The sequence below is a fragment of the Osmerus eperlanus genome, chromosome 18 (assembly GCF_963692335.1).
Source record: "Osmerus eperlanus chromosome 18, fOsmEpe2.1, whole genome shotgun sequence".
NCBI classification, from domain to species: Eukaryota; Metazoa; Chordata; class Actinopteri; order Osmeriformes; family Osmeridae; genus Osmerus; species Osmerus eperlanus.
In genome coordinates, this window is record NC_085035.1 from 9,067,431 (window position 1) to 9,080,227 (window position 12,797).

Sequence of the window (12,797 nt, forward strand, 5' to 3'; positions counted from 1 at the left end):
AAACCACATGCCAGTGGCGTGTGCGCTGTCTGGTATTAGAGTGATTGACTGGAGTATCCAGAGGTGTGCAAACAGACTGCAAGGAGCCATTAGGTTCAATTTACAACATAGCATACTTCTTTATGAGCTGGTCTCCCTAAAATGAATGAAGTCACAGTTGTTTTCTTTCGCAAAAGAGTAACTCTTAATGGTCTAGAATGATCAACACTGTGCCGTCACTCAACCAACCCTGGCAAAGTAGACTTAGTGGTTAACCTAAACACAGCTGGGACATGCGGCTCCAAGTGCAACATTGCATAATTTGATCTAAGAGGAGTCACACATGGTAAACTACACACAAAGCTGCTGGTAATCCAGCAGTGGTCTATTGAGTGTGTGGGTGAATAAAACAAGATCACAGAGCCGATATGAAGACAAAGGAAACCATATACACAAGCAGTAGTCAGCTGCTGCAACAGGAAACAGACAGCATCATGACAATTGGCCAAATCAGTCATTTATATGGTAAGACCATTGTTTATGGGCTCACATGACGTTTGTGTGAATGCCTAGGGATCGTTAGGAAAAGGACACACATGGCAAAGAGATTAAGTGGAAAAAAAGGGAAAAAAAGGTCAAGGCCCTACTCAAAATGTAAAGGGGCACCTCACACCGGATTTGCGGTCTTTAAAATTGAACCAACATTTCAGAGTAACACTGCAAGAAATGTACAAAAAGGTGTACAAATGTGTATTGCTAGTTTGCTCAACTGTCGTTTTGCTCTCATTCCGGACTTTTGAAGTTTGTATTTAATGTATTCTGTTGATTTGCTATTCTCTGAATGCTGAATGATGGAAGATAGTCAGAGTGTGTAACTTATCCCGGCAGTTGGACAACCTTGTTTAGAAACAAAGTCCTTCATTGTTGCCGTGTACTCACTCATCATCGGTTTCAGTGTCGTTTCAGTAGCCGAGTAGTAACTGAACACAAATCAAAAGGCAAAAAAACAACACTAGGCCTGGCCATTTCAGTTTTAGAAGTACATTTTGTTAAGCAGCCTCGGTTCAACAATTGGGTACTGGAATCATGGGCGATGAATAATGAATAAAGTTAAGGGAAAATGGGAGTGAGAGACATTGAAAGCACTGTGACATCTGATTGGTCTCACAGACCTAGACTTGGGGGCAAAAAGAAAAGTATATTGAAAAGCCATAAGTGACCGTTAAGGATGTGCGCTACAGCTTAAGGAGTTAAACATTTAGACAAAAGGCAGGTAGGTAAGAGGCATCTTTACGTTTAAGGCTAATCAGTGTTCATTTCACTTGCTACAATTCAGTATCATTTTGATTGATCATTGCTCATTAGCAGTATAAACTAAACCTTAAGTTTACATAATTTCTTAAGTTTGCTTAATGTCCTTCAGAGAGTCTTTCCCAGGGACCTCTGTAAAGAGGGAACCGTGAAGTCACTTCTGACACAGTGGCAATCTCAGATGTGGTGATAAGAAACGGGCGCTATACACACAACCACTTACAAGTCACTGCCAAATGGCTTGTGTATTGCCTGCATTACACCCGCTGCAAACCATTTCTGATATTGAGACAAAGGCCGCCCTTTTCTTTCTCTAGCCTTCCCTCTTTCTGCCCCACTCCAGTCACAGTTTAGGGCAGAATGACTGTGCTTGCCTCAGTTCCTGTTTCCTGTTCACAATCTTTGACACAGCCAAAAAAGAAAAGAAAGGACAGAGTGTGTGTGAGTGAGGAGAATAAACACAAGTCCACGTGGAGTTGGCTAAAACAAGACCTCTGCACAAAGACTTCTTTGTTGCAAACTAACTTCACAACAGCTTCCCTTTTAATAAAATTGTGCAATAGCTTTACCTCATAACCAGTTTACTTCCCTATAAACTATTACAGGTAATCCACATGCCAACATTCAGTGAATAATCTTTCTTTAAGAATGGAGGGATTGATACAGTGGTTCGAGAAGCAAAGCATGCAAAATTCAAAAGTCCCAAGAAATACAAAATACTTCAACTTGTGGAACCTGACTGTGCGTGTAATGAACAAATACCAATGGAATGTAGTCTAAGAGAACAAAAACAATGGGGTCAACGTAGAGAAATATTTGGACAAGAGTGTTGAATCCAAACGTAACATTGGGCTTGTTATGGTTACAGTCATGGTTGTAGACACTAGAATTACGCAGAGTGCGTGCTTCTTAATTATCTGATCATTTTATTCCCTGATGTTGAGCCAACCATTCTGTGCCGCCCCTTCTGTGGAAACAAAATCACCTCAACAGTTGTACTGATGAAAGAAAGTTGTACGCTTCAATGTGAATAGTTTTAGTAGCAAGTGGGAAAGAAAGGAATCTTGAGTTTCAAACAGCTGAACAGGTAAACCATACATTCTGAACCTGATATTAGATCGCCTTTCATACCAGTCTCTAGTCACATACCTGCACAGATGTGGCATAGACCCCAAGATTATAATGTTCCATTTTCTACAAGCAAGGCTACTCAAGCACCATATGATGCAACGCATTATTGGTATCTACGCCACCAACGGATGGTAGCTGATTTCACCAGCTACTGTTAAGAGTAGACTAAAACTGAGGGTATGACCTCAAACTTAATGAGTACCCATCCTTCTAAATAAACTACAGTGGAATAAGTCATCCAAACTTCCTCTGACTCATCTAGTGGACTAGGGCTGTCAACGAATATATATTCGAATAGTTGTTAAAAACAGAATTTCGAATGTGAAAATTAATATTCTAATGTAAAAAAAAAAACGCGGCAGCGGTGTTGGCAGCAGCGCAACTGTCTGCTTTGCGGGTGGGCATTACTAGTGTAGGCTAGTCGCTACTGTACTGACTGTATATTGCATGAATAAAATAGACTAGATGGGCTACAACAGATTCACGCACTGGTTTGATTATTTGCCATTTCATGCCAAGGAAAAGTTCCATGTTTACCACAGCACATCTCGCTCGGAGCGTTCAATGTCAGTTCTATACTGTAAAACTTCAATTAATGTTAATAATATGTTTCAATCACTGAATGAAGCCTGACATATTTGGGACAAGAATCGCGACCTTAAATTGCTTGCAGAAAACTCTTGATCAGCACTCAGCATTTGTTTATTGAAACCCCTGTGCGCAGAGAGCGCGACGTCGCGAGCGAGCGCGTGAGTGCGAGCGGCCAAGGTCTGCGGTCTTGGCCATTATTTTTGTGTAGGTAATATGTTGTTAAATATGTTTAAACTTAAATTACCTATACAAGTAGTTATGTCTCATTGTATTAATTTGTCCTGTTATTGACGTGCCTAATGCGCAACCAGAAATTCGAATATGTGTTTTTTAAAAGGGAATATTCAAACGACATTTTTGAGCAATTTTGACAGCCCTATAGTGGTCTTCCACAGATACTGCATAACCTAACTAGCGCCGCGGGCTTGTGGGACTCCCGAATTACAGAAGTATATATCTAACAGAATCTACAGATTTTTTTTTTTTTTGTGCCATTTCTGTTAGAAGGCTTAGGCAGTGTGAGAAAAGCCTTAGGCGGACCACCTTAGCCTTTTCAATGCATGAAAAACTAGGATGCAAGGATAAACTAGTTAAAATCACAAAATCCAACCTTCATCATGGAAATATCTAGCATTCATATAAGAAGAAAGTCAAGTTAAACTTCCGGACTTTCTCACTCCTTTGCCAACGTCTGCAATTACTGTGTCAACTTCTGCTTCTGAATATGATGGTGAGTTTGTGAAGACAGACAGTGCTTAAAACTATAGCACATTTGCAGAAACGGCTAAGGCAAAGGAATTGCAACATTTTCAAAGTCAGCGCGAAAACTGTGACTATGGAGACAAGTATAATCTAACCGCATTAAAAATTAATCAGGTATCGAACAAGGATAGGTTACAAGTATGGAGCTAAGGAAACAGCTGGCAGGCTTCATTGTCACATCAAGCACCTCCTGTTAATTCATCCTCTGCTATCCTCTCTCACTGAAAGGGCCACAGGAGACAACCTGTTGACAACAGCCCTCTGCACCATGCTGCTGTCGCTACGAACTACGCCCTCCCCATGAGACTGGCATCTCCATGGAGACCAGGAGCACATAGCGTCATGGAGAAGGCTGACCCTGTGTGTGTCATCAGAACACATCTGCCATAGCACACAGCAGCAGTCAGCGTTATAAAGTGGGCCAACTGAACAATTGTTCCCTCTACATGTTTAAATTAAATAAGTAGTAAAGATGATATATATATCTGGAGGGCAAAGAAAACACTGGCAGAATGCGTGACTTTACAAAACTACAAAGGCATTGCAACTTGTAATATTGATGACAATACAGTAACACTTGATCACACGAATTTAAACGAGAGTGGAGCTTTATGGAATCTCCATTGGGGCATGACATTTAGGGTTGTTATGTTGATCTATGGAAACATGGAGGAGTTTGCTTGGCTGAGCAAAACTTTTAATCATAGCCCTTCACTAATGAGGGGCTCTACCTACATAACTCAGAAGAAAAGAGGAAATGAAGGCGAAAAAAAAGACAAAAGAAATATGGGGAACTACCGCCATTATGCATTCCTCCGAACGTATAGGACCTTCTGACATGCATTTTGAATGACTAATGACCTAACTGGTCAGTAAAACCCACGTCAAACATTTTCCCCCAAATTCTGTTTCAGATTTTTGGGTATGAGAGCTCCAACTTTCATTTTTATGTATGGATTCTACAATTCTGTATCGAGGAAATACAGTAAAGGGCCCTATAAATCTTAATGATAGTGGTAATCTAAAGTGGTGGAATTGGGACATACAGTTATGTCCATAAATATTTGGACATTGACACAATTTTCATCATTTTGGCTCTGTATACCACCACAATGGATTTGAAATGAAACAATCAAGATGTGCTTTAAGTGCAGACTTTCAGCTTTAATTTCAGGGTATTTACATCCAAATCAGGTGAACGGTGTAGGAATTACAACACATTTTATATGTGGCCCCCCCCTTTTTAAGGGACCAAAAATAATTGGACAAACTAACATAATCATAAATCTAATTGTCTCTTTTAATACTTGGTTGCAAATCCTTTGCAGTCAATGACAGCCTGAAGTCTGGAACCCATATACATCACCAGACGCTGGGTTTCGTCCCTGGTGATGCTCTGCCAGGCCTCTACTGCAACTGTCTTCAGTTCCTGCTTGTTCTTGGGGCATTTTCCCTTCAGTTTTGTCTTTAGCAAGTGAAATGCATGCTCAATTGGATTTAGGTCAGGTGATTGACTTGGCCATTGCAGAACATTCCACTTCTTTGCCTTAAAAAACTCTTTGGTTGCTTTCGCAGTATGCTTCGGGTCATTGTCCATCTGCACTGTGAAGCGCCGTCCTATGAGTTCTGAAGCATTTGGCTGAATCTGAGCAGATAATATTGCCCGAAACACTTCAGAATTCATCCTACTGCTTTTGTCAGCAGTCACATCATCGATAAATACAAGGGAACCAGTTCCATTGGCAGCCATACATGCCCACGCCATAACACTACCTCCACCATGCTTCACTGATGAGGTGGTATGCTTTGGATCATGAGCAGTTCCTTCCCTTCTCCATACTCTTCTCTTCCCATCATTCTGGTACAAGTTGATCTTGGTCTCATCTGTCCATAGGATGTTGTTCCAGAACTGTACAGGCTCTTTTAGATGTTTTTTGGCAAACTCTAATCTGGTCTTCCTGTTTTTGAAACTCACCAATGGTTTACATCTTGTGGTGAACCCTCTGTATTTACTCTGGTGAAGTCTTCTCTTAATTTTTGACTTTGACACAGATACGCCTACCTCCTGGAGAGTGTTCTTGATCTGGCCAACTGTTGTGAAGGGGTTTTTCTTCACCAGGGAAAGAATTCTTCTGTCATCCACCACAGTTGTTTTCCGTGGTCTTACGGGTCTTTTGGTGTTGCTAAGCTCACCAGTGCGTTCTTTCTTTTTAAGAATGTAACAAACAGTTGATTGAGCCACACCTAATGTTTTTGCTATCTCTCTGATAGGTTTGTTTTGATTTTTCAGCCTAACGATGGCTTGCTTCACTGATGGTGACAGCTCTTTGGACTTCATATTGAGAGTTGACAGCAACAGATTCCAAACACAAATACCATACTTGAAATGAACTCTAGACCTTTTATCTGCTCCTTGTCAATGAAATAACGAACTCCCATGAGGGAATAACATACACCTGGCCATGGAACAGCTGAGCAGCCAATTGTCCAATTACTTTTGGTCCCTTAAAAATGGGGGGGCCACATATAAAATGTATTGTAATTCCTACACCGTTCACCTGATTTGGATGTAAATACCCTGAAATTAAAGCTGAAAGTCTGCACTTAAAGCACATCTTGATTGTTTCATTTCAAATCCATTTTGGTGGTATACAGAGCCAAAATGATGAAAAGTGTGTCAATGTCCAAATATTTATGGACCTAACTGTAGGACTCCCAAGTGCCTTCCCTCAATGAATTACATTTTGGCTGGCTGCATTAGACACCTATTCCTACTTCTGTTACATAAACACAGTTGTGTCCCAAACCAAGCAATGAGGGATGCAAGTTGGGAGTTTGCTATGGCTGGTCTGTTAGGACTCAACTCTCAGCTCCAATGGTGGTAACAGTGGGAGAAGACATCAATATTTCAGCACAATCTGCTTCTGCTTGGCCGCAGAATAAATTTGCCCTGTCAGGGCTTCCTCTCTGGTTGGTCAATACAGGGCAGGGGCACACTGCTGCTGTAGTTGCTGCTGTCGGCTTTAGGACCCAATGGGAGTTGCGCAGCCCTAGGTCAGCATCATCCAAAGTGCCAGCCTTGTCGCATCTCTTCTGGATTACATCACTGCCAGTAGAAATGTATGCTGCCCTTTTTTAGTTTTTCAATTTCATTAGAGACCATCGCTTGCATCACTGAAAGGTTTGTGAAGTGGAACTGTGCCAGAGAAAGTCTGGTCAGTTCTGGTTGAAGTCAGGTAACTTTCCAATCTGTTATAAACTGAATTTTAACAGCCCTAACAATGGCTAATTGGTTCACTCATTGATTGCTTAGTAAAATGTCCACAGGCAAAAGGTTGATAGATACAGTGGAATTTCCATTCCGTGTTCAATCTGTGTGCTACACTGAACGTAATAGAAAAATAGATAACTACACAGGGATGAGAAACCATGACCTTCACACAGCCCACAACCAACTTGGCACAGGCCGATGTGTGGAGGCTTACAATATTGAATAGAAAAGTGGTAGCCTGCGTAAAAACAACAAATAACTTGCAACAAATTGCTTCACGATTATTCGCAGTGTATCACACAACAAACACACATTTAGTGCTGGCCAATAAAACCATCTTGACAAATTTCACAAAATCGTCCATAATAACGATGATACGTTTAGGGAACTTGTTTTCGATACAATTATTTCAGACTGTTTTCCTCTATCTACAAAAAAAAAATCTACGCTTCCATGGCTATTTTATGATTGGCCAGACACACACACGACAACCCTGACATGCATTTTGTGTTTATTCCGACACCTTCAGTTTTGCTAATGCTCAAATCCAAACAGTACAATTTAATTAAATATTTGCCTCGATTGACAGACTGCACTACTATTGTTGAAGAAAGTGTTTGAGTCCGTCTCTTCACTAACGGAGTGACTAAGTTCAGTTGAGAAACTGCGCTCGATGAATTTGAATTGTATTTATTTATTTACAGGTGTCAAATTAACTCATTAAAAAGTACAAGAACATGCTTGATTGATTCCAAGCACACTAAATCATATAAATATATCATATAAAGTAGGACACTTTATTTAAACTCATGACTGACGTAAATGCAAAAAAAAACACAGGAAGCAGAAAATGTCTGACTTGACGGCTGTTTTCAACTCCTCCCCCGACTGCAAGCGGCCCCTCGCCAATCTGTCCATCCAGCAACAGTCAATGTCAAACACACCCATTGTCTGACACGTCGAGTTGTCACCGATTGTCACGGTCACAGAAGCCATGATGTTCTCGTAAGAAAGGCAGCAAAGTCAGGCACTGCATTGACTCGTCAGTGCCAACACAAGCAACGACATGATGGGAAATTACTTGTGATATCTGACTATTCCAACTTCATTGCAGGATTTTTTACTCTTCCCTCGACTGCTACCGCCTACACTCAAGGCTAGTTACGTTGGATCTCGAACATTCCTAATGAGAGGGAACAAAACTAAGAAATTGTCTCCAAAATAGGGCTGGGCGATATGGCCAAAAAAGGCCTATGTGTCACCAATTTTCTTTTTTATATCAACCAAATGATTAACTCAATAATAACAGCCTAATCTCAAAAACATTTTAAGAATATTCTTCTTAGAACAGAACCTTAAAGAAATCAGAAGGGTAGTCATAAGAAATAATTTGAAGTATATTAATAACCTATCAGAACAAACAGGTGACAAACATTCCACATAATCTTAACTTCTGCACTTTGTTCTATGTTGACAAGTTATTTTGATTAAACATACTTATAAGCATGTCAACAAAGCTGTGTTGTAGTTTGTGTTCTTCTCAATTTTTACTGCAAATTAGTTAATGGGCTATCGGTCTCCCTGATACTAATCATCTGTATTAATTTTGACACTGAAAAATATTAGATATAATTATCAACATCAATCAATACAATTTTCCATATCACCCAGCTCTACAATATATTACATACAGCACTTGCTTAAGTCTAGAAGGCTGCTTTTCTACAATACTGAAAAATTGAACTAGATATTACACTTGTCACTAAAGTTGGGTTTGTATATGCTCTGAGACACTACAATTCAATTCAAAAAATGATGTTAGCCGGACTGCTGAATCACAGTGAATGCCACCACTTAAGAGTAGGGTTTGGTACCGAAACCGGGTTCCACTATGGAACCGGGGTTCCTACGCATCCGGTAGGAATCGGACCGGATTAGAACGCACATTTCGGTTCCTCATTTCGGTTCCACTTAATGTGTTGACAAATATTTTCCCTCTGTTGCTCCGAAACGGACGTAAACTATCACACTTTCTCTGTAGTCTACCGATAGATAGCTACCGTAAATGTAAGCTACTTTCAAAATGCCATATTTTCCCTTTGGGCTCACCAAATCAGACGTTAAAGCATATTAACCATTCACTGCACGTGATCGCTAGTAAACATATTACACTTGCTCTGCTAGTCTATCGTTAGCTAGCTTTAAGTGCATTTAAAATGGCTAAAGCGAAGCGGTCGAAAGTGTGTCTGTATTTCACAGCAAAGGATTCCGACATCGCAAAATGCAACAAATGTTTCAAAACGATTTTGTGCAAAGTGGGAAGCACGTCGAATTTATTGAAACATGTGGCGACACACAAAATACTTCTTAAAGTAGAGGGATGTGTTCGACAGCTTGCGGAAATCAGTCCCTGGTACCGGGACAGCCTCCCCAATTTGTCAGCCCTAACATGCCATAAGTCAGGAGAGGTGTTGCATCTTGCCAGAGAAGGCAAATATGGTCATTTTTCTGCAAAAGAACTGCTGAAGTTTGAAGCTGGTTTAGTTAGTATACCAACTCAACATTTATTTTGTTGTTACTTGTTAATAGTGCAACTGTTATTTATTGTTAAATTATTGTAGTTGTGTGTTATGTGACTTGGTTTACTTATTATATATTTAAGTAGGCTACTTCAAAAAGTTAATATATTGTTACATTTAAACAATTTTCCATAAAATAAAATAAACTATAAAAGAGCCTTACTTTCATTTTTCAAGAATCGGTTTAAGAATCGGAATCGTTTCAAAAGTACCGGATCGGCATCGTATGAATCCAAACGATACCCAACCCTACTTAAGAGTACAGCTCAGAGAAGTCCCATACCTTTCAATTCCAATACTTTCCTGCATGAATGCATGACCTTGAATCAATGCCAGGCCACTTAAAAAAAATGTATAGCATGTCAGCCATTAGACTGCCAAGTTGGAAGTTCTAAGCTTAAGCTTCAACTTGTAATGACAAGGTCTTGTTGTAACATCTAACATGTTTAGGAGTAAAAATTTAAATGATTTCTCAAAAGACATTTTCCTAGTGTCCGGTTACTGACAACTGCTTGTGTACAGTGCCACACATGCAGCCAAAAATGGCATGCTCTAATGTGAAGCATGACCGCAGTGCAGGGTGCATGCTTAACTTAACCATGTGCAAAAAAAAACACATCTCCCTTCCTTCCTGAACTCCAAGAGAATTCAACTGAATTGGTGAAAGAAAGAGGGTGGAGGGACGCTTCCTTCTTCTAAAAGTCTTCAGGCAAAAAAACAACTATTAACTGTTATCAATCAAAAGAGAACCATGTTGTACATCAAAAGGCCACCCACAGATCGAACGTTATAGTACAATGCTGTAAACTGAGAAGGGAGGTGACAATATGGGAGGCAACTGAAGATGTGGAGTTTAATCAATTCTGTAGTAATACAGGCAAGATTACATCCAACTGAGTAAGTGATAGCTCTTTGTGAATTGAAAACAGGAATACTAGGACTCAATAGTATATCAAGCTAAGAATGAAGCTATGGCCTGGATGGATACAATGTTGTCTTTCATCTTGCAATAAGTTATAGAGTTATACTGGGGGCTTCAGGTTGGCATTTCAATGCGCATGGTGTCAGTGAAATAAAATACCTTGGACTTGACACTTAATTGTGTCATTCAAGCTTCAAATAAAAAAAGTGTTCCTGCCCAAAGGAAAGCGTGGCATCATTGAAAAAGCAATTAGAGCAAACACTTGTCTGTCATTCAGAATGAAGGAGATAACACCAGTTACCAGACAGCCATGGCAAAAAGACTATACAAAAACACTTCACATTTAGAATCCTTCAGATCTACGTGCACGCGTGGTTTTACACGAGATTTAAATTCTTTCAACGCAATAAAATAGATTTGGAAAGATTTAGGCCAAATCAAATTTCGAACCTCAACAATTCTCTTTAAAATTCACAAGCAGATCATTTCCTAGTCTTTGTGAAAACTGTACTTAATTTGTGTGAGCTGAAGTTTATGTTCAGCACTGCGTAAAATCAGATCTTCAAACCTACCATGAATAGTTTTTGTTGTGCTCTATGCCATTACACCTATCCATGTGATTATCTATCGAAGCACACAGCTCATCCTCCTGACAGACATTCCGACCAACAACGTCGCTACATAATAAGCAGCCCAGCTATCGATACCCAAATCGATACCAAGACAAAAGAAAATACTTGGCAAACAGGAATGGATTGGAAGGATGAATCAGAAAGCTAGCTAGAGACACCTCACGAGCTTGTCAGTGTCGTTTCTGTTGTGGCGGTTTGCACTATAGGCTACTGCACCACGCGTGCCATGTCCCATCCCCTATTCCTAAAGCATTTGTTGCTCACCTTGTCAAGCTCGTCGTGCAGCTCTGAAAGGGTGGGTCTTATCAGCTTTTCCCCCAGTGGCGCCGCTGTCTGCCGGTAGAAATCGATGTTCGGAACTGCATCGATGGTGTTGTGCCCGAAAGTCCTCAGGTAATAGGTGTTCGTATGGGTGTCGTAGTGATAGTGATGCTGGCCTCCTGTCGAAGAATGCAGACTTCCCTCGCTCATCACAGTGTCACCATTCTGAAAGCCTTCGGCGGGCACTGCATCTGGGGGGCTCTCTGCTGCACTCGGATCGGCAAAGTTCACCACCCGAAATCGGCCTTTTGCCTCCTCGCCGCCTGCCGCTGGCTCTGAGCCCTCGGGTACGGGAGTGGCTTTATCGCCAGATGTAAGCGTGGATGCATCAGAGTTGGGTGATTTGTCATCCGCGGCGGCGCCTGCAGCTTCAGCCACAAGATCCACTTGGAAGCGACTCTGGCTAGGTGTCGGACCAGCAGGCTTCAAGCCCGCATCCACTGTCAGACCCTCGTTTTCAGGCGCGAGAGTCTCTCCCAGAGCGGGAGGCTCTGAGGATGGCGCTGACATGGCAAATATTACCGGTGTATGGACAAGCTCTGAGTAGCAAAATGTTCGGCACAGCTCGTGTGCAATACTACACCGTTTCTATAGCCAAGTTCTTCCCTGACATAAGTGGTCAGTTTAAACAGTTCAAAGAAGCGTTCAAAGAGCAAGCCAATCTGGCTCCCTAATAAGCGCAGTATGTGATTCCTATTAAGGAAAAGGCGAACGTTGTGCTGCCTCTCAAAAAGGTGGCAAAATCACTAGACATGCGGAGAGCGACAATGGAGAATGATAGCCTCGCCACAAGCTCAGTGTGGAAAACAAATCAACTTTCTGTCCTTGTTAAAGCTAATAGACAAGCTAAGAACACCACGAGACACCTCCTGGTCCACTTACTGGAAGCACACACTCGAAGGGAAGCGATTAAATTCCGTGTTCTGATGTTTCCGTGCTTTTGAGAGTGGGATGCTGTATCGACCTTGCCGCAACTCCTCCTAGTCTCTCACTGATAATCTCGCTGCTATATACACTGCAGTAGGCATCACTGTAGGGGTGGGTTCCAAACGATTGTAAAACTCGCGAGAGTTCAGGATTTTCTTTACTGAAAAGGGAGGAAGGCGTGTTATTGCTAATACTATGGATACACATTTTACATGTTACATTTACACGTTAGTCATTTATCATACTCTTTTATCCTAAATGACATTGTATAGAGGAATTTTACTGACTGTGTGTCCCAGTCATCGTCAGCAAAGTATTTAATAAGAACGCATGATATCAACAGTAACAGTAACTGTAAGTAGTGTAAGTAA

General features: G+C 41.0%; 1 protein-coding gene across 2 annotated transcripts in view; it reads right to left on the reverse strand.

Moving 5' to 3' along the window:
• The window catches only part of slc12a2 (solute carrier family 12 member 2), a 64,787-nt gene extending 52,298 nt beyond the window's left edge, over positions 1–12,489 (reverse strand). For both annotated transcript variants that reach the window (XM_062483809.1, XM_062483808.1), the window contains exon 1: positions 11,443–12,489. In XM_062483809.1, coding sequence (XP_062339793.1) covers positions 11,443–12,009 — 567 coding nt within the window. In that variant the 5' untranslated portion in view covers positions 12,010–12,489. The remainder of the gene's footprint in view (positions 1–11,442) is intronic.
• Positions 12,490–12,797: the final 308 nt, after the last annotated feature.